Here is a 23,286-nt window from a genome sequence, read left to right on the forward strand (position 1 = left end):
TTGGCTTTTTTGCAGTGCAGTGAGCCCAGCTCGCTGCTGCCTGACACGGATAAAGACACTTTGTTCACTCTAACTCTTTCTAGCTTTGTAGCTGAAGAACTGAATGGAAGGCTACCAGTGGCGGTTCTAGACCAGTTCTACTGTGGGGGCCAAGCAGGGGCCAGTGTTTAATCAGAGGGGCACATTAAAAAACAGCAGAGATGATATTTAGGCATTCAAAACCTTTATTTTAGCTCATTTAAAAATCTCATTTAAGTATATTTGGAAGATACAAATACACTTGATTGAAACAATGAGACTCATCAACAATAATTATTTTTGCACGACTATGACATTTCTCATTTTGTGCACAATAACTTTTTCTTTATTTTGAAAGTGCAGTACAGAGAGAATGATTTTCTTTTATATACACAAGCTTTTTATTGCAGTATTAAACTATTATACAATGGACACATTCTGGGTTCCTTTTGTGCACAAAGAGATATTGTTTGAACAAAAAATAGGTAAGAATTGTTCCGTCGTTCATCGTTATAAATTGATCATTGTGTAGAACCACCACTGTAGGCTACTGCTTCAGTCACAGTTTTTCATCTTCGTTGTATTCAGACTCAAACTGTATCCAGGGTTCGTACGGGTGCTTGAAATCCTTGAAAATGCTTGAATTTAAATGTTGTATTTTCAAGGTTTAAAAAGTGCTGTTAGTGGATTTTGGATAAAGTGCTTGTAAATGCTTGAAATTCTTACTGTATTTCTCTTGCAATCTGAGTATATCCATCTATAGCCTATAGATAATCACATGTTCAATGTAAAAAATAATGAGTAGCCTATCTGAAATGAAGACCGTTCCTGTGTAAGTGTACCATCGCTGTGCACAGTTAGACAGACAATGACAACTTTAAATGTTATTTTTGAAAACGGAGGGGGGGAAATATTCGTTTCTCTAAATACCCTGCTATGTATAAACATGGTCTAAACAGCAGAGAGGAGTCAGAGGTGGGGATCATCTATCAAATCAATCAATCAATCAATATTACTTTATTCATCCCCAAGGGGAAATTCAGAATGCAAATTGCAGCCTGCTCGCTCCGAAAAATGCCAAAGAAGTAATACAATTAAAATAAAATAATCACAGAGTGATTAATTATTATACAAATGTGAACTATTCCCTTAAGGGGAACTGATTCACTTAATTTTAGTCACAGTTAGTATCAAATAATGAAGAGGAGAGAGTGGAAAGAAAATGTAAAAGAGCTGCTTATCAGAGCCATGACAATAAACTGTTGTATTTTCAAAATCACATTTGTCATATCAATCATTTTTCCCATTTACAGTAATGAAAGACACACAGAATCCAACCATAAAAATAAAAATACTGAAGTGTTGCACTGGCTCATAATTTCTGCCTTCATTCAGGGAGATAAATGCAGCAGCTGGATGTCCAACAAGTGTGATGGAGAACAATGTGCTTGCTAGATTTTCTTGCACCTGAACACTCAAACAGCTGATTTCCCAAAGCAAAGCTCCTCTTCTCTGGATGACTTTGGCCTAATCAGTGTAATTAGATGCTGGAGTGATTGCTTGGAATGACGATGTGCATAAATGCAGCAGCTCCTGATGGCAGGTGATTGGATCAAAATGCTGCAGTCAGTGATCAAACCGGGTCAAACAAACCCAGGACTTATAACCAGGAGAATGCTTAAAATAAGAAATTAACTCTTAAAACAAAATAAATGATCTAACACTTCTAAATCCAAAGGTTTTTTTTATCTTGGTAAGAAACGAATAATTGTCAGGTCACTCTGCTCGGGCCAGTTCATCGCTGCTTGCAGCTTTAATTTATCTTGTTTTAAGAGTTTTTATTTATTTTAAGTGTACAACATGCCTATTTCTCTCGGCTAAATGTAGATGACTAAAACGTATGATATTTGCCTCAAAATGTAGTGAAAGAGAAGTCTAGTGGAAATACACACTAAAACTCAAACCACCAGTGGTGTACAAACCTGGATCCCCAGTAGTCTGGCTACAGTCAGCTCACATAACTTCTCCCAGCCATCATCATCATCCTACCTGTGTGAAGCTTGTTTACGGGGGATGGAGCGGGGGGAGGAGACGTTTTCTCACCTTCCCTGTCACCGAACAGGAGAGGAAAGGAAAGAGGAGGCAAACGGAGAGCTGTCGTCCTCTGTGTGACTAGCTGACGGGGTGATACACGATCTGAGGCAGACAGAAGCACACAGGCTGGCAGAGGAGACATAGGGTGTTGAGAAACGCATTGAGGAAACCTTTCAAATTCAATTATCTGACTCCAACACAAAATCCTCACCTGTTTCTCTGCATCGATCGTTTGACATGGAATGATGAGGAGACGTCTGAGTTCTCAGTTTAACTTCATTTTATTACAATAAGTCAAGAAATGTGCAGTTACAGAGTCTCTGGGTTCTATCTACAGGTCCCCGATCAGTTCATGGAGGTTGGACACAGTTTACTTTCCCTTGAACCCTTTTTATATCCTAACAGAGGTTTAATAAGAATGTAGGTAGATCTCTTCCAGAAGTTGCCTCCTTTTAATCTGCCGATTTGTCAGTTTAATCAATATTGTGGACACGTCATGTCACCAAGCAGAGAAGACAGTTATCTGTCTGCTCAGCACATCATGTCTGTGACCTGTTAACAAAACTTTCAAAACACAAACTCCTGCCTTGATAGGACTTGCAGAGATATTATTGGAGACACAGATTTTGCAATGTCCAGATAAAACATATAACATAAAAAATATATCTTTTTGTGATTATAGAATCTTACTCTAAGTAGGACAGAGAAAGTTTAAGCAGATGGAATAAATGTATTTAGTGATCACATGATCATTGTATCAAAGCATCTTGCATTATTAATCTATAAATGCACAGAGAGAGGGTACATACACAGTTACACTGCAAAAAAAGAAAAGTTGGGTGAACTCAAAATTTCAAGGCAACAAACTTCGATAAAATTTTAAGTTGGACAATTAAACTAAATATTGTAAGTTTTGTTTTTAAGTTTGCTCAACTCTGAATTCAGATTTTTGTCAACTCAACTGTAAGTTGTACTAACTAATAATTTTACATTGTAATAACTTTTAGTCCTTACTTCTGCTAACTTCTGCAATGTGCTGAATTGGCACGATTGTAACGCCGCTATGAAATGTCAGCTAATTTTGCGACCACAATTTTGAGTTAGCATTGATACGCTAATGGCTACTCTTGTAGCTGTAACAAGCAGCGCCGCTAGCATCAGTTAGCTGCTAACTTTCTCTAATGACCGAATTTCACCGCTTTCCTGCATTTCACAACAAAGAAATAAGAGTTATCAGAACTATTGTCCCTTGTTGTGAACCCCAACTTAAAGATATAAGTAACAACAACTCACCAACTTGTTTTTGAGCAGACAACTGGCTTCCTTTGTTGTGCTAACTTACATTATTGCCCTAAATGTCAATAATTTATATTTCCAAGTTTTAACAACTTAAATCACTGTTTTAGGCCAAAAAATACAGGTTGGCTTTTTTGCAGTGTAGTGAATTACGCACGCATAGATAGTGAACTGCGTCAATCAGATAGTGATCCCCATCCACAGAGACAGACAGCAGAGACTGAATAACAGATTATTCTAACAATTCTTATAATTAAGTGTGTTGTCTAATGGCTCCTCTCCTCCAGCTTCAAGTTTCATGTTGAAGAGCACGTAGCCACTTTCACCTGGAGTCACCTTGTGAGTCTGTTTCAGGAAAACACGTGGGTGGTTTCACATCTTCCTGAGGCAGAGGGGGTAGAGCATCACGGTGCAGCTGTGTGGATATACAGCACGGCTGGACAGATCATATAGAGAGATACAGGCACAGACACAGAGAGACGGAGGTGAAATAGGGTTAAGCCTCGCGGTGACGCACCCAAGAAGAGCTGAGACAAAAGTGGCATTTTCACAGATTTGATATGAAATCCAGGCCCCCGTTGTCTTGATACCGACTTTATTTCTGGGGATAACTGGAGGAGTAGCTTATGACTCACAAGACATTATTCAGTGTGATAATGAGAGGTGCGTAGGTCATCAAACTATCAGCATGGGAACACTGAGCCGAGATGATGAGAAACTTATTTCTGAGAATTTGGGTGCGTCTTTTCCCTCCTTTACAACACATCAGGCATACTGAGCTGGGTCACTTCAGACCTCCTTGTGTTCAACAGGAGAAGGTAAATAATAGGGCTGTTTCCACTACCGGGCAATACCTGGAATGAGGCTGGTCTCACTCGCCGAAACGCCCCTAATTTGAATACAAGCAGTCTGGAGCCGACTTTTGTTGGGACTTTTTAGTCCCTGTAGAAGAGCAGGGTCTTTTTTCTCCCCTGAAAACAGCCTGGTTACTGATTGGATAGATCGCTACGTAGTACTCTACACCAGCTATTCTCAACCTTGGGGTCTTTTTTGGTCATTTTGTTTCCTTTTTTTGGTCATTTTGTGTCTTTTTGGTCATTTTGTTTCTTTTTTGGGTCATTTTGTGTCTTTTCTGGTCATTTTGTGTCTCTTTTGGTCATTTTGTTTCCTTTTTTTGGTCATTTTGTTTCTTTTTTGGGTGATCTGAACTATGCGTGTGAGATTGTGTTCAGTGAGCGGGGGTCGCGGACAACATGCATGTTAAATTGGGGGTCGCTAATCAAAAAGGTTGAGAACTACTGCTCTACACGACAACAACACACGTCATTGTGTTCCCAACTTAGCGACTTTGTTGCTAAATTAAACGACTTTTCAGACCCCCTTAGCGACTATTTTTCAAGAAAGCGACTAGAGACAAATCCAGCGACTCCTTCTTACTCTTCTTAACGAGCTGCTAACGAGCCAGAGGCCGGCTTGTAAAGAAGAGCCGCCGTTAGCAGCAGTTAGCTACAGTTAGCTACAGTTAGCTCTGTAGCAGTACAGTGTGTATGTGCTGCTGCTACAGGAGGTGTTCACTTAGAGATCTCTGTTTGTTTACAACAAGCACCAGACACTCTGTGCACAGTTAGTGATGTCGTTAATTCACAATCACTATGTTGATGATCAGCGGAGACTCTGTGCATAATTAGCCATGCTGCTTTCAGCTGCTGACGTTGTGCACAGTTAGCAACGGCAAAAACCATACGTCACCTCCAGAGTCTCTAAATCCCTCTGGGGGCTAACTTGTAGTGGAGACACGCAGAGTGAGCGGACTTTTGAGAGGGTGTGGCCTGAGACTTTCCCAGTGGACACTTTCCCCACTACTGTAAAATACACTGCCGCCATGTTTGTAGCAAAAATATACAGTAATATATATACAAGCCATCACTGTAATTTTTGCATTTATCGTTTGTAAAAAAAAATACTTTTTCTCATTGTTAAATGTACTAAACACCATATCTCTAACAAAAATATGCTGATCAGCATTTCTTTCGATGGAAAAACTTTTATTCATACGTATAAAAAATGGAAAAAAATGGCAATCTTAAAAATTTTAATCTTAAAAGTTCTACTGTATTTATTACGGTAAAGTTCTGGCAACCACAGCTGCCGTTTTTTTACCGTAAAAAGTTTTCTTTTTACAGTGTACAGAAACTGTTTGTAAAGCAGCAACATGAGAGTAAAAAGTCACAGTTTCTCTAGTGGATGTCTCAGATGACAGCAGGCCCAGGCCTGCTATAACGGTCCTAGCAGTGGGTGACCTCAGAGCAGAGCGGGGGTGTGTCTCTCTCTCTGTAGCGTGGGATTCTGGTCTGAAGCCAGATACATCATGAGCTCTCAGAGTCTCATCTGCTTTTTATTTGCACACTACTACTCTTCTTTCCCTCCTCTTGTTTATTGCTTTAAAGTGAGGAGGGCGGAGCGTCGCTGCAGAGACATTGTCTGGGTAAAGAGAGAGGGAAAGGGTGAAGCATGGGAAAAAAACATTTCCCCATGTTTGCAGCACATCAGACGAAGGTCACGATGTGGAATCATCTGTGTCTGTTTCCTATTTAGTGCAGACAAAGAGGAAGAGCCGAGTATGGGAGGAGAATATGAGCTGTCACCATTAGATCAGTGGGCACAAACCACGCGTCACCGACAGCCCGGGGCATTGCCGCACCAGCTGTGTTAACTAATTAGCACACTTTCAATCATGGGCTGCTGCCTAGAGTTTGGTTGGTGCGCAATCCCCCAGGGCCTCTGTGGGAAGTGGTTTTAGACTACTTACCCAGACAGAGAGAGGTCGCCTCATCAGCCACGAGGTGGTTTTTTTCTCTCTGTTTGTTTGCATTTGCTTGTGACTTGTCGCAAACTTTTTATTGAAGAAAGTAAAAATCATGGGCGGCTGTGGCTCAGTTGGTAGAGTTGGTTGGCCCCTAACCGAAGGGTTGGTGGTTCGATCCCTGACTGTCGCAGCCTACATGTTGAAGTATCCTTGAGCAAGATACTGAACCCCAAATTGCTCCCGATGCTGCGTTCATCGGTGTGTGAATGAATTCCCAATGGTGGCAGGTGGCACCGTTTAGGGTAGCCTCTGCCACCAGTATGAATGTGTGTGTGAAAGGGTGAATGAGCGCAGTCTGTAGTGTAAAGCGCTTTGAGTGGTCGCAAAGCTGCTAGAAAAGCGATATATAAGTGCATGACTATTTACCATATGGATCACACCATGTAAAACCCGCAGCTAGGGCTGGGCGATATATCGATATAAAAGATAAAACGCCGGCATCGATAAAGGTAATTTTTTTTCTTTCTTTATATATAAATGCTTTATATATAAATGCTTTTGAATCCCTTTTATTCTGCCACTTAAACAATGTTTACCATGCCATGTTGGTATCATTTTTGTTCAACACAACCTCACCTATATGAGCTGATAATTAGTTTTTATACTTTGACTTACTGGACCAACATGTGAAACCCAAAAGAAACAAAATAACACACCGTTGAATGTTACATATAACATATAAGAGGTTAAATAGGGAATGAGGTGGTGTAGTGGTTAGCACTCTTGCCCCACAAAAGGGTTTGACTCCAGCCTGTGGCTCTTCTGTGTGGAGTTTGCATGTTCTCCCCGTGTCAGTGTGGGTTCTCACCAGGTACTCCGGCTTCCTCCCACAGTCCAAAAAAATGCACTTAGGTTTAATTGGTGACTCTAGTCAGAGTTTATTTACAGAGCACATTTAAAAACACCCTCAGTTGACCAAAGTGCTGTACAGTTATTAAAATACAATAAAAATCATACACAAATATAGTTATAAATAAAAACAATGCAAACACTAAATAAAAACACTAAAACAATGAAATAGTAATAAAAACTCAACCTAAAAACAGAGTTAGAGTTAAAAAAGAAAATAAAAGAGTAAAAAAACTTTTTTTTTTTTAAAGTTTAGGATTCTAAAAACTCATTCAAAGAGTAATTGAGAGCGTAAATGGTTTTCTGTCAGCTCTGTGATAGTCTGTCAGCTGGGATCAGCTCCAGCCCCCCGAACCGATTGTGGATAACTAGTTAAGGATAATGAATGAATGGATGAGTGTTTGACCTTATCTCTGGTTTTACTTGACCTATCATCATCAAACACAAACTGGCACGGAGTTTCAAACCAGTACTTTAGAGTAAGCTGACGGCAGGAAAACATGCTGCTTCGTTTTTACAGTGTGACATTATGAAGAAGTAATGTGCCATCGTGGACTCCAGAGGGGTTTAAGCTGCCATGAGTAATATTCTTGTATTAACAATAAATCAAATGACGTAAGTGCATAATATGAAAGGGCTCATTCTCAGTAACTAACTTACAGATCATTACTACTCAACTCTGCAGTTTCCCGCAGTTTGTTCTGCTGTACATGGTATACATGGCTGTTAACTGGGGGTTTTGGACCATGGAATGCTAATTTTGTGAGCACATCCAGATGTTGCAGACATCAGCTGTGCCTAAATACCCAGATGTCCCACAGCAGATGAGTCATGTCTCCAGGTAGTGATGGTGACAGCGATGCAGAGGGTGGGGAGGAAAATGCCGCATCTTCTACCTCCGGAGTTAGCGGAGTTGTTTAAAAGTGACGCCGAGGATGAAGATTTCATTGGATTTTAGTTATTTGGAGTGATACGGATGGCTTGGTAAACTTCTTAGAATGTTATTTATGCTATAGTTATCGGAATAACTCTAAATATGTTATGTTAACATACCAGGCACGTTCTCAGTTGTGTCATGTAACGTAAGCATACCGTACAATTATTCAGCCTGTTGTTGCCTCTATTCTATTTTTATTTTAAATTGCCTTTCAAGATGACATGTCTGTTCTTGGTGTTGGATTTTATCAAATAAATTTCCCCCAAAAATGTGACTTATACTCCAGTGCGACTTATATATGTTTTTTCCTTCTTTATTATGCATTTTATGGCTGGTGCGACTTGTACTCCGGAGCGACTTATTGTCCGGAAAATACGGTATTAGGGCCACGGGGCAATCGCACCGAGCACTGGTCCCATACAGCAATGCTTTGCCCCGAGCACTATTGTTACACTGTGGATTTTTTCTTCTTCCTCTTCCGGATGCAATTTCGTCCCACTACTAGTCATTATATATCAAAACGTGCGGTTTGATCGGGATCGGTGTGCTATTACTTTTCTCTACGGAATACGAATTTTTCGCGACATAGCTCTTACAAAGCTATTTCTTCATTTTTTTTTCACAAAAAACATACGGAGCTGTTCAGGAAGAACTCGGGACGCTCAAAGTGAATTCGGATCAATGATAGGTATTATGGTTTTGCCAAAAATGCTTTCTGTTCGAGGCCAGAAATTCCAGTCTGTCCACCTCTGGCTGCTGTCACTGTGCCAAACATTCTACAGCGGCAGTTAATTCTGTTGATTGCTCTGCTTTGATTGATCGACCCAAACCTCTTTGATCCTTTGATGTGATTACAGTTACAGATACACGCACGTGCGCGTAAGTGCGCACACTCCTCCAGATACACATGCTTCACACACACACACACACACACACACACATACACACATACACACAGGTAACTTAATGTGATTTTAGTTACATACACACACACACACACACACACACACACACACATTCCTCCAGATACACATGTTTCACATACACACACACACACACACACACACATTTTGAGGTTAAAGGGCATAGGTTGCTGTATAAATAAATACTTGTAAAGGAGTGCTTGCTGTAGGTGTGCTCCTTGTATATAATATAGCATCATAACATTACTAGTATTAATTGTTTTAAATCTCTGAAGAATCTCACCATAGTGTACACACACCGGCAGTAACCCCTGTGGCCCTTTCAGAATTTCCCCAGAGGAAATTTTCTAGTTTTTCTTATTATTTAATATGCAACAAAACAGTACACACAGTATCTAAAAAAATAGAGCATAAATTGTCTTTGCAGCAGTTTGTGAAAACTGGATTAATGTGTTAACGTTCTGCCAGTGTGAGCGTGGGTTCTCTTCAGGTCCTCTAGTTTAGATTTAATTGGTGACTCTAGATTGCTCTATGTGTGTCAGCCCTCTGATAGTCCTCTCGCGTCAGCTGGGATCGATTTTTTTTTGGTCACATTTGATCTGAAGATTGATTTCTAAAGAAATTGCAGCGACATGTTGAGGTCTCTTGAGAAGGCTGACTGTGGTTCATGAGAGACTTCTGAAAGGGTCACAAACCAGATGAGAGCTTTGTGGACTTCTAACATGCTTTTAACAAGACGTCACATGGAATATAAATAAGTTTTGTGTCCCGTTAACTGAACCCGCAACTTTAGCATGAAATATTCGTTCAATATACACAGTTCACACAAATATTCTCTAGTTCCAGTGCCTACAATCTTTGTATCTTTGTATTTTGGGGCATTCTTTGCTGGATGAATCGATAATTTGTTATTTTCAACCTAATTAAGCCTTCTTATTTTTTTGCATGTTGTGTCAAGATTACCTCTCAGACCTTTTATAGTGCTTGAAAAGTCCAAGTCTCCAGTCCAACTAACCAGAAGCAGACTCAACATGATGAAAACATTTATTTGGACAGGATCAGCAGACAGGAGAGGCAAAAAAGACCAAGGGTTTCGAGGCCCAGGAGCCTTAAATGAGGGCCTTTGTGCAGGCAGACAGACAGGAGGCTGGAAGGCAGAGAGATCAGGCCAGAGGGCAGGTGTGTCTCTGGAGAATAATAGCCCAAGGCATGGGCACACTGACAACACTGGGTGGAAAAAGCAAGACATTTGAAATTGTCACAAATTGTGACATTTTTACACGCCAAAAGGTGTTTTCCTATGTGTATTTCACATGGGACACAAACACCGGCCTCCTGATAAAACGTTTATTTGATCCATCCACCACCCTTCACATTTACCCACTATAAAGAGACTTTCTCGCTCTTTACCAATCCCCCAGGGAGAATGCTAGGCTTTGAGGGCCAAATGGTGGAATTACAACTACTAGTTCTGCCACGAGATGCCATGGAGCCAAATAAGACTTTTTATCCTATTGACTTACACTCACCGCCCACTTCATTAACTAGTAAGGTGTACCTAATAAAGTGGTGGTGTGGTCTTCATCTGCTCCAAGGTTGGACGTGTTGTGGTTCAGAGATGGTCTTGTGCAGACCTTGGTTGTAACCAGTGGTTATTAGAGTTCCTGTTGAACCAGTCTCCATTCTCCTCTGACCTCTGGCATCAACAAGCATCAAGGCTCTCTGTGTCCAACATGGTCTCACAGAAATCCGTGAAATAGCCACGGATTTCGCTTAACTCAAAATCCGTGGAATAGCCACGGAATCGATCAAATTTCCGTGAAACTGACACGGATTTCGCTACAATGCAAGTTAATGACAGTCATATCCCGTGGCTATTCCAACATAAAGTGATTATGTACATTCACTGAGTGAATATTTAGAAAATAAAACATATATTTCTCGCTAGAAATGTGATCAAAATCCATTTTTATGCAGAAACTAAGTCAAAATATTGATTTTTCACTAAAAATGAGAGAACTGTCCGCCATGTTTTTTGTTCTGACCGATGGGACCTTGAAAGTCACGTGACTTGGAACAAACCAATAACCACGGGATATGACTGTCATTAACTTGCATTGTAGCGAAATCCGTGTCAGTTTCACGGAAATTTGAGCGATTCCGTGGCTATTCCACGGATTTTGAGTTAAGCGAAATCCGTGGCTATTTCACAGATTTCTGTGAGACCAGGTTGCTGTGTGAGGTAGTATTTTATTTTGTGTTCTGGTCTTGTTATTCCTGTTTTATTTTGAAATAATAACTCTCCTCTTGTTTCAGGTCACTTGCCCTTCCCCGTGTGTCGTCTGTCTGATTGTCTCCCCTAATCACTGATTGTGTTCACCTGGTGCTCCCTTCCCTCCATGTGTTCCAATAGTCTGTGTTTCCTTGTCTTGGTCCAGTGTGTTTGACCCGTCACCATACCAGCCACTTATCTCCTTCTTGCCACAGCTTGTCTGTGTTTCCATCTCCCGTTTAGCTCACGATTTTTCACAAAAAGACAAAAACCACCTCAAGTGAGCAAAAAAACTTTAATGCTTATTTTCTAAAGTTTTATCGATTTTTGGTATTTCCATCACATTTTTCTCATGCAAATCTTCCAAATGCACAGAGAAATGATGAATTGATGGAAACACTATTAGTGTTGTCCATTTTGGGCGACTATAGAAACATGGCGGTACAACATGGCAGACTCCATGGAAAAGGACCTGCTCTATAAATAGATATGCCAGGCTCCCTCTAAGCTAATGCTAACACAAGGATTCTTAGTTTCAGATTATACACTTGTGTTCTGGTCTTGTCATCTGTCTGATTGTCTCCCCTAATCACCGATTGTGTTCACCTGGTGCTCCCTTCCCTCCATGTGTTCCAATAGTCTGTGTTTTCCCTTGTCTTGGTCCAGTGTGTTTGACCCGTCACCATACCAGCCACTTATCTCCTTCTTGCCACAGCTTGTCTTGTTTTCCCCCTTTTGAATTCCTCGTAAGAGTGATTTTTCTTTGTAATTTATTAGTTTAGCACAGTTCTTAGTTTCATAGTTTTTTGAGTCAGCCGTTTTGTTTTTCCTCCTTTTGGAGTGATTTTGTGTTCTTTATTATTTCCCCCCCTTTAGTCCTGATTCAGTTTTTCATAGTGTTTTAGCAGAATCTTTATTTTTTCCTATCAGGTTTTGTGCCTCCCTTTTGGGGTTTCCCCTTGAGAGTTTTCCCCTTATCTTAGATTAGGATTATTTATTTAGTTAATTAGTGTAGATAGCTGTCAGTGTGTTTCCTCCTTTGGAGCAACTTTTCTTTGTTTGATTTCTACTCAGTCAGGAGTTTCATAGCCCTTTTCTTTCACTCTGAGGTTTTCCTTGCTGCTTTTTTGAAGAAAGAGATTTTAAGTTCACCTGCTCTGCATCTGAGTCCTGATTTGAGCCTGGCCTGACACTCTGGAGATTTTCTCTTTTTGGGACCATTCTCTGTAAACCCTAGAGATGGTTGGTAGATCAGCAGTTTGTGAAATACTCACACCAACAACCATGCCACGTTCAAAGTCACTTAAATCACCTTTCTTCCCCATTCTGATGCTGCTTTGAACTTCAGCAGCTCGTCTTCACCAGGTCTACATGTCTGAATGCATTGACTTGCTGCCATGTGATTGGCTGATTTGCGTCAGCTCGGCCATTGGAAATGTCTGATGCATTTGTTCTATGGGTGGAAAAACCATACAAGATCTTGGTAATTTTATGCACTGAAGTTGATCTTTTTTGGCTTCATTTGCCACTGAGCATCTTTCATAGGAATGAATGGGGCCCCGCCTCCAATCCTTTATGCTGTTCTCTTTATACCTCCATAATCTTTATCCTACAACGCCTCACTTCCTTTTTCTCCCATTACACTTCCTACAGCAACTACAGCTTGCAGCCTAACAAAAATCCTGGCTCGCAATTATAGCTGTTATCTTCGAAGATATCACCACAAACAGTGAATGGAAGGGATCAAAGTAATTAGGATTCATCCTCTCTTAACTATGGATGTTTGTACAAAACTTCATACCCATCTACAACATGATCTCGCAGAAATCCGTGAAATAGCCACGGATTTCGCTTAACTCAAAATCCGTGGAATAGCCACGGATTCGCTCAAATTTCCGTGAAACTGACACGGATTTCGCTACAATGCAAGTTAATGACAGTCATATCCCGTGGCTATTCCAACATACAAAGTGATTATGTACATTCACTGAGTGAATATTTAGAAAATAAAACATATATTTCTCGCTACAAATGTGATCAAAATCCATTTTTATGCAGAAACAAAGTCAAAATATTGATTTTTCACTAAAAATGAGAGAACTGTCCGCCATGTTTTTTGTTCTGACCGCTGGGACCTTGAAAGTCACGTGACTTGGAACAAACCAATAGCCACGGGATATGACTGTCATTAACTTGCATTGTAGCGAAATCCGTGTCAGTTTCACGGAAATTTGAGCGATTCCGTGGCTATTCCACGGATTTTGAGTTAAGCGAAATCCGTGGCTATTTCACGGATTTCTGTGAGACCAGGTTGCCATCCATCAAGTATAAGTTAAGATTTTTCAGGATCAAAGTGGTGAAGCAGCCAACCAACATTTCCATCGAAAATAAACATGATTTCTCTCTATTTCAGCCACACAATCCCAAATGATGCTGGTAGATTGACAGCCTGTCGCATGTTTTGCTCCTACGATCAAACCAAAAATATACCACAGTGACAGAACGCTCTGTGTAACCCCTGGGAGAGTGAGTAAAAGATTTTTGGAAGGCTAAATCTGCCCCATGTTTAGTGCTTTGCTTTGGGCTGCTCTGGCCTAGATTCCTCTCAAGTCTCTGTGGTACGTGAACATATAAATATATTCAGCTGTTAGTGGATGATAATAGTTGAGTCCTGCAGTCTGTCGATTGTTTGGTCAGCTTTGTGCTGAACAGAGCGGTGGGTCTCATAGCAGAAGATTTACTGCCAGCGGGTTAATCCTCAATGAAGAAGCCTACTTTGTGTGTGTGAGTCCGTAAACCTCCCCCAGTGTTATTTATGGATCATATTAGACATTGGCACTCATGGCCAGTGTGTATTATAAGTATTGTTTTCATTTGTAAGCTGGAAAAATGTAACTTCTGATCCCAGTTTTTCTTTTGTGATGGACCAGACCCCCAGATGAGTCCTTTGTGCTCCGCTCACTTAATTCTCTGCCAGGCGTGTTTATTTTTAACTGTGGTTGGAGAGTATAGCTTAAAGTGTTCTGCTGCTCCTCAACATTTTTCAAAGTTGAGTTCGTTTCTTAAGCCCTAAATCCCCAGAGTGTCTATATGTCTTTATCTGTGAGTCCCCAGAGCTGCAGGGTTTGTGCTTCTCAAGTGTGTGTCTGTAGTTTACGTTCATGTACAGGTACAGTGCATAGAGACTTTTAAAAAAGGACTAAAAACATTCCTTTTTAGCAAAACCTTTGGTTCCTCCCATCTAGATGGTTTTTAGATTATGTATGTATGTTTTCTGTTTTTAGCTGGGGTTTTTGGTTTTTTCCTTTTTTATCCTTTTTATAATTAGAATGTTATGCTTTTAACCTGTAGCACTTTGAGAGTTCCTGTAATGTAAAGTGCGTTACAAATAAAATGTATTATTTATTATTATTATTATTCTGTACTACCTCCAGCAGTGTGGACTTTTCCCTCCGTCCACTCCTCGGTAGGGTTGATTAGTTACAGTGAGCAGATAAAGCTGGCATTACTAACATACCCCCATATAAAGGAATAGTTTAACATATTGGATCATTTCAAAAATGTTTATTTGTGAACTTTAGAAGAAAAAAGGGCAGCAAAATACGACTCATATTTATGTGTTTAGACTGTCCTCCACCGCCATCTTGCAGACGTAGCAGTAATGATCAACAGCGATGCAGAGTTTAACCCTCGAGGCCTCTTTAAAATGACCTTACACTTTACACCTTAAGGTCCCAAACGGGCCCTCTCATACAAGTGTCATAAAAATGTGATATATTAAAAAAAAATTAACTTTCACCGCATCAAACCTTTTAGCAGCTTCAGACCTAAACATAGATATAAAAATGTATTTTTTTTTTTTTTAATTAATTACCAGGGGTCAGTCCAACTAGATTTGTAAAGGGTAATTGTAACATACTAACGTGATTTTCTTGGGCCATTTAAACTTGTATGATATTATTAAGAGTTAGTGAAGTACATTAATTAATTGTGCTGAGCCAACAAAACAAAGTTAGGTTGAAGTGGTTTAGCCTAAAAGATTACCTTTATCATATGAAAATGAACATAATAGTAATTATTCAGGAAATAAATCATTTTTAAACACAGAGTATTATATTCAGCAATTTAATTAGGTTGTTTTAACATAAAGTAGTCTAGTCAATTTTAAAGTGTTGCATTTTATGCTAAAACTACATGTTTTAAAACTGTTCAACCACAAAACATCATTATATTTAGTAGAAGCTACATGTTAGACTAAGGAGAAGGTAGCAGACACCCAGTTTGCTTTTTTTGAGTGTAAGGTGGTACTCATTTTTACGTTTGTGCAAACCCTTTTGGTCTGTTTGAAATTGAAAATACAACTGCTATACTATATCGAGGAGCAGAGGCGGAGGAAGGAACAGGAAGTCACTTGTGTTATTCGTTGTTGTTGATTCTGAGGATTCTGATTGGCTTGCATGGCTTTATCCTTCTCCCTACACTGCCGCCCATATAATAGGTTTGGCATAGTTATAATGGCGCTCGTCGGCGTATTCATGTGGTTTTTTATGCAACTTTTTTGAAAACGATGTTGTGAACACGATTTTGAAAACAGAGGGGGGGAGATATTTGTTTCTCTAAATACTATGTATAAATGTGGCATAAGGGTCTGCTAAAAACTGGGCACATAAAACCAGAAAAAGACATTGGAGTCCCTTAGCAACTTATTGTTCAGTGCGTTGTTTACTGGGTCCCTCACAGTGAATAATTCAGGATGCAGCATGGGAATGGAAACATCACCATGCTGCCATGCTGTCACTTTGAAAGTGTGAAGTGGCAGGTTTTTATGTGATTAGTGGAGGTGGCAAAATGTGTGATGTTATTGTATATCATTGTTCTGTGCATCTACTGGTATGGAATTAAAAATGGTTATAATTGCAGTATGAAAATGCAATATTATGAGACTGATTTGTTTAGATTGTATGATGTGTATGATGTTCTGCATTGTTGTTGTTTTTTGTTGTTTTTTTCATGTTGTAAGGCGACCTTGAGTGCCTTGAAAGGCGCCCTATTAAATAAAATGAATTATTATAATAATTATTATTATTATTGTCATTTATTGGTAAATAGATGAACAGCACAGAGGAAACAAAATCATAATCAACAATCATATTGTTGACACTTATGGGTGATTCTCAGGAAGCCAGTCTAAGTCACTCAAGTAAAGTACAGGTACCTCAAAATTGTACTTAAGTACAGCTCATAGCAAAAATCCAAAGCATTGAATACATATTTGCTTTGAGCCTTTATAACATATACAATCTAAAAGGCACTGTTTAATACGAATTTATAATCTATTTGAAAAATCTTAATGTATTTTCTGACATTTTTAGAGACACTGAGCAAAAAAAATCATTACCGTAACACCTTTTTAAATATAAATAAATAAAAAACAAAAGGTTTTTTTTTCTTTTTTCTTTGGCAAGCACTTAAATATGCTCAAGAGTAGCTGGTAGCACTAAAATGTATCATCAATTCTCATTCAGGTTATGTTCTTTATATATTGTTAAAAAACATTATATTTGATTACATTCTGTTAAATTATACATTTTTAAACATGTTTATTTATTTTTATAAAGTTTATTAAATATTTATTGTGTAAAAGTGTGGGGAAACCATGAAATTTTTTATAACATATACAATCTAAAAGGCACTGTTTAATACGAATTTATAATCTATTTGAAAAATCTTAATGTATTTTCTGACATTTTTAGAGACACTGAGCAAAAAAAATCATTACCGTAGCACCTTTTTAAATAGAAATAAATAAAAAACAAAAGGTTTTTTTTTTTTTTTCTTTGGCAAACACTTAAATATGCTCAAGAGTAGCTGGTAGCACTAAAATGTATCATCAATTCTCATTCAGGTTTTGTTCTTTATACATTGTTAAAAAACATTATATTTGATTACATTCTGTTAAATTATACATTTTTAAACAAATGTTTTTTTATTTTTATAAAGTTTATTAAATATTTATTGTGTAAAAGTGTGGGGAAACCATGAAATTTTTATCTGGACGCATTACAGTAATACAGTAAAACTGTGGAATGAATTGTCTGTCTCATTTTAAATCTCTTCTTAAAACCCACCTCTTCTCGTTGGCTTTTAACACCACGTAGAGTGTTGATTTTATGTTGATTTTATGATTTTTTGTTTTTATTGTATTCATGCATATTTTATTTTGTGCGGGCAGTACATTTTACATTTTATTTTATTTATTTTTATCCCATTTTTAATTTATTTTATCTTATTGCATCTTACTGTTCTATTGTTTACTACATCTCTTTGTATTGTGTTATGTTTTTATTGTTTGTGCAGCACTTTGGAAACCTTGTGTTTGCTAAAATTGTGCTATATAAATAAAGTGGATTGGATTGGATTTGTGGATCAAAAATATGTTCAAAAATATAGAAAATCAGCCTTATTGGCTCTAATATTTCCTCCTGTGTGCTCTGCAGTTTGAAGGCGGTGCTGTCGGCTCCTCTGTCCAGCGGGGCGTTGGATCTGTCCGGTATCCCTCTGGTGGCTCGGGACATGGAGCGTCTGTGTGCACACCTGCAGCGCCACGCGTCCACCGTGGTCAGCCTGGAGCTGGGCTTCACCGAGCTGACGGACGAGGCCTTCCTGCTGCTGCTGCCCACGCTGGCCGCCCTGCCACACCTGGAGACCCTGGCGCTGAACGGGAACCGGCTGACCAGAGCCGTTCTGAAGGAGCTGACTGACGCCCTGAAGGTCAGCAAGTCACTCATCTTTTCATAGATTTGACTTTAACGCGTTAATTAAGATTAATTAATTACACAAAAATTAACGCGTTCAAAAAATGTACGCATTTTAATCGCACTTATTTTTGCACCGCGGAACATTTCTCACTGGATGAGTTTCAGGCGGACCGATTATACTGGAGCACCAACTAGCGTTGATGAGTTGAGACAACAACAAACCACAGTGAACATGAAGGAAGAAGCTGATGAGACCTTTGGTTGGCCCCGTGGATGATGGGACATTTAGTTACTAAAAACCAACGGATGGAAATGACCAAAAAAGACACAAAATAACAAAAAAAAGACAAAAAAAGACACAAAATAATAAAAAAAAAGGACAAAAAAGACACAAAATTGCTAAAAAAAGACCCCAAAATGACAAAAAAAGACACAAAAAAAACAAAAAAGACAAAAAATGACTAAAAAAGACACAACATAACAAAAAAAAAAGACACAAAATAACCAAAAAAGACACAACAACAGACACTGATCGATAAGAGCATGGTTGTGTTGCTATGCAACAAGGAATTCACATATCACCATAGCAGCACATCCAGCCTCAAGTATCACCTCAATGCTAAACATATAGCAGCTAGCGGCTAGTGTGGTAGCTAGCGTGGATTGTGTTTTACTTAAAAAAACCAAAGTATTCTAGTCTACAGAAGGTCTACCTACCTATAGGCTACCTGGATTTATGAAATGTACTATATTTCTAAATATGCTATTGCTACACTTGATGGCAAAAATTGCACTGGTCTGTTGGACTTGAACAAAAATAAACAATATTTTTGTTGCTTAAGCTTATGTATTCAGTCATTATTCAATGGTATACTAAAAATCCTTGTCAAAAAAATTACTTCTCACTGTTCTCAGGTCAAATATTTATATGCGATTAAAATGTGATTAATTTCGATTAATTAATTACAAAGCCTCTAATCGAGTCCCGGCCCTAATAATTACATTATACCATTGGCTAGAGGGATTTGTAATTACTAGGATTTAGGGGGACCTGATGGCAGAAATGGAATATCATACCACTATATTTTTGTCAGGCCGGGTTAGGGTTAGACCCTAGGGTATGGTGACGGGTCAAACACACTGGACCAAGACAAGGGAAAACACAAGGCAAGGCAAGTTTATTTGTATAGCACAATTCAACACAGGGTAATTCAAAGTGCTTTACATACACATTAAAACAGTAAAAACAGTCAATTAAAACAGGGAAATAGAAATAAAAATAGAAATAAGATCAAATAAGATACAGCAGGATGAGAGAAGAGATAAAATAATAAAAAGCACAAGTCAAACATTGCGTAGTTAAAAAGTAAGGGCAGTAGAGTAGAGCAGATACGTGTTAAAGTTAAGAGTACGCTGCAGTAAACAATAGTGTTTTTAGTCCTGATTTAAAGGAGCTGACCTCAGATCTACAGGTAGTTTGTTCCACAGGTGAGGGGCAGAATAACTGAAAGCTGCCTCACCCTGCTTAGTTCTTGTTCTTGGGACACGCAACAAGCCAGTTCCAGATGACCTAAGGGGTCTGGATGCTTCATAGAGAGGGAGCAGATCAAGCATGTCATTTGGTCCGAGACCATTCAGAGCTTTGTAGACCAGCAGTTAGATTTTAAAATCTATCCTCTGACTCACAGGAAGCCAGTGTAGTGATTTAAGGACCGACGTAATATGGTCCAGTTTCCTGGTGTTTGTGAGGACTCTAGCGGCAGCGTTCTGGATCAGCTGCAGCTGCCTGATTGATTTTTTGTTAAGACCTGTGAAGATGCCATTGCAATAATCCAACCTACTAAGAATAAATGCATGGATACGTTTAGATAATGTACAGACTATTGGAACACATGGAGGGAAGGGAGCACCAGGTGAACACAATCAGTAACAAAACCAGAACACAAAATAAAACACCACCTCACTGGGGTGTGATAATCTGAAACTAAGAATCCTTGTGTTAGCATTAGCTTAGAGGGAGCCTGTCATATCTGTATATAGAGAAGGTCCTTTTCCATGGAGTCTGCCATGTTGTACCGCCATATTTCTATAGTCGCCCAAAATGGACAACACTAATCGTGTTTCCATCAATTCATCATTTCTCTGTGCATTTTGAAGATTTGAATGAGAAAAATGTGATGGAAATACCAAAATTCGATAAAACTTTTCTTCTGACAAAGGTACGCTTATGCAGCTTTGTTTATTTGCTCTAAACCAGTTGATGTAAACGTCCCTAATTTGCATTTTCTTTCTTTGTCATTTTTGGTGTGTTTTTATGTGTGTTTTTTTGTCATTTTTGGTGTGTTTTTGTGTTCAAAATGTTGATCCAGTAAGTCAAAATGAAAAAAATGATCAGGTCATATGGGTGAGGTTGTGCTGAAAAAAATGACGAGTGTTTTATACAGGCAGAATAAAAACGAGTCAAAATAGCCCCAAACTCCAAAGGGTGTTCACTTGCAACAATTGACTTAAAATATAATGAGATGATGATATTTTTAATGCATTATGTTGATGTTTTCTGCCCCAAGGATCCCGGCAGTTTCCCCAGTGTGACATGGATCGACCTGGGCAACAACGTGGACATCTTCTCCCTGCCGCAGCCCTTCCTGGTCAGCCTGAGGAAGCGCTGTCCCAAGCAGGGAAACCTGCCCACCATCCTGGAGTTCGGAGAGAGTCAGGCCAGCGACCCCCCCGAGAGGCTGAGGGGGATCGGGGAGGACGAGGAGACGGACGACACCAACCGAACCGAGAGCATGGGAGAACTCCGCTCGGAGGTGGAGGAGGAACTGGACGGAGAGATGGAGATAGAGGAGATGATGGAGGAGCTGCTGGACTTCGACCGGGAGGTGCAGGGGAAGGAGGACGAGGACGAGAGCATGTGGACGCTGCAGGAGCAGAGGAGCAGGGGCCGGGGGAGGGGCTGGAGAGGCGTGGAGGAGAAGGAGGCGCAGAGGAAAGAGCAGCGGCCGGGGAGGAGGGCCATGATGGCGGACGACGGGGACGACGACGACACGCAGAGCCGCTCCTCCCGTCTGTCCTGCTCCAGCCAATCACAGCACTCCTCCGGGGCCGTGGAGCCAATGAGAGTGGAGGAGGACGACCTGGACGACGTGACGGAGCGCTCAGACCACTTGACCTGATTGCTGCTCTCTGATCCGCTCTGCTTATGTTTCCCCTCCTGTGTCGAGTCCTGTGTGAAAAGGAGACAAGAGGAGAATTTGTCCCCTGCAGAGGACAAAAGAGTCAAAGTCAGGATGTAATCCATATGATGTGATTTGTGAGCAGCCACATTCAGACACTGGCAGCCTGGCGACTGTAACCAGAGGCGACAGGACGTCTCTTTTATCTTCTGTTTTTAAAGTATGAATAGACTAAGGATGCTAAAGCATAGAATAGGCTGGTTAATTATATCACACGAGGCTTTTATGTATAGAATGTTAATCTTTATTCAGGTCCTTTCCTCCTGTTTACCCCTGTGATACCTACATGTGCCTGTGACACGTCCCGTTGCTGGTTTAAGAGTGTGTTGGAAGATAAAAATGAGACTAGAGTTACACACAAACTAGTCAGGGCCTTTAGAAACCTTTTGAAAAATGTTTTTGCCAAAAAAAATAAAGAAGTGGAAATGTATTTCCCTCCCACATATACATCCATGGGAGAGGCAGATGGATCAGAAGACAGACAGGAATGAAAAGTCAAAGCAACTGCTTGGTGGAAGCTTTTTAAGAAATGAACAGATGCACTGCTTCAGTGGAGGAGAAGATGGAATTAGGCAGCTGAAACCAAAAGAAATAACAGAAAAAGGACACAGCAAAGCTGATGATTGTAAGGAAAACAGTCAAAAGGACAATGGTTCACTGTGTATTATGTACAGTGGATAGATGTGATTATCGCCATGTGTCCCAAAGCAAAGTGCTGCGGTGTCAAGCTGAAATATTTAGTAGCCTTTTTCCTCATAATCCAGGTCATGTATCACTCCACGGTACTGTACACTAGTGCGTCACATGCTTACAGTGCTGTGTTTATATATAGGCTGCAGCTAGGATCACATTCACGACGCTGTCCGCTGGGTTTCAACAAACGGTATCTTTATGCAGTATGTAGCTCTCTTCCCCCCGGCCTGTGCTGTCCATCCCCTGTGTCACGCAAAGCTTTAAGACACAAACTGTATTTTTGGATGTACAGTATATATACAGTATATTGTTTTTATCTGTGCAGGGGCAAATGTTTAGATTGTAGATTAGCTGTTACAAGAGGTTATTTGTGCAAGCTACGTGAATGATGCTTGGCAAAAAAAAGGTGACCCAGAGTTGTAAAAAGGTACTGAGTGTAAAAAGGAATATGAGCTCGTATAGAAGAAAGCTTCATCTTAAAGCACTTAAAATGATTAAATGCATCTATATTTTTTCTAAAACAGCAGTTTCAGGAGCCACTACATTTACCTTTGAAAATCATGGTCCTTAAAGCTGGAGTAGGCAGTTTTTGTTTGTTTGTTTTTTGGCATCATTTGGCAAACATTCAATAATAACCTTTCAGTATATTGGAACCATAGACTGTATATAAATAATGGACATAGTCACTGTGACGTCACCCATTGGTTTGTGGCGTCGAGTTCAGCGTTACACTCGTCGCCATCTTGTGTCGCCATCTTGTTTCCGATACAGGAAGCAGACCATATCTGGACTGTGGAGGAGGAGAGGGATCTGATCACTGACTACAGCCTCTCTACACCTCAACCTGACTGAGAGAAGCTGCTGCTAATTCATGTTAGCATTAACTGGAGCATTAACTGGGATGCTAGTTTTGGCTAGCAAAAAACAAAAACAAAATGTTCGTTACTGACCTCAGAAAACTGAGCAGCAACTCCTTGGAGTGTCTGTTAGTCCAACCAAACGCTGAACAAGACATTTAATGAACAAAACGTTCAAATAAACTGTCATTAAGTGAAAATACAGTGAAAGGGTCAAAGTTATGAGACCAAACCGCTAAACATCCTTTTTTATATCCATATAACATTATATATAACTTTATTGACACGTTGCCGTGGATACGCATTGTTCTGCTTCTCTCCAGATGACGGCTCGCCTTGTTAGTGACCTGTCAATCAAAGGTAGCCCCGCCCCAAATCATATGATTCTTTATCTTCTATTTTCTTCTAAATGGGGCCATTATTAGAACTATTAACATCAAATTGTCTTGAAGAAGATTTTTCACTAGTGATTGAGACCATAGTG

General features: G+C 39.7%; 1 protein-coding gene across 1 annotated transcript in view; it reads left to right on the forward strand.

Moving 5' to 3' along the window:
- lrrc75a (leucine rich repeat containing 75A) overlaps positions 1–22,860 on the forward strand; it is a 102,978-nt gene extending 80,118 nt beyond the window's left edge. The window contains exons 4-5 of the mRNA XM_059330570.1: positions 17,753–18,026; positions 20,581–22,860. Of these exons, the coding sequence (XP_059186553.1) occupies positions 17,753–18,026; positions 20,581–21,192 (886 nt within the window). The 3' untranslated portion in view covers positions 21,193–22,860. The remainder of the gene's footprint in view (positions 1–17,752; positions 18,027–20,580) is intronic.
- The last annotated feature ends 426 nt before the right edge of the window (positions 22,861–23,286 follow it).

Source organism: Centropristis striata, chromosome 4, assembly GCF_030273125.1.
Source record: "Centropristis striata isolate RG_2023a ecotype Rhode Island chromosome 4, C.striata_1.0, whole genome shotgun sequence".
Taxonomy (NCBI): domain Eukaryota; kingdom Metazoa; phylum Chordata; class Actinopteri; order Perciformes; family Serranidae; genus Centropristis; species Centropristis striata.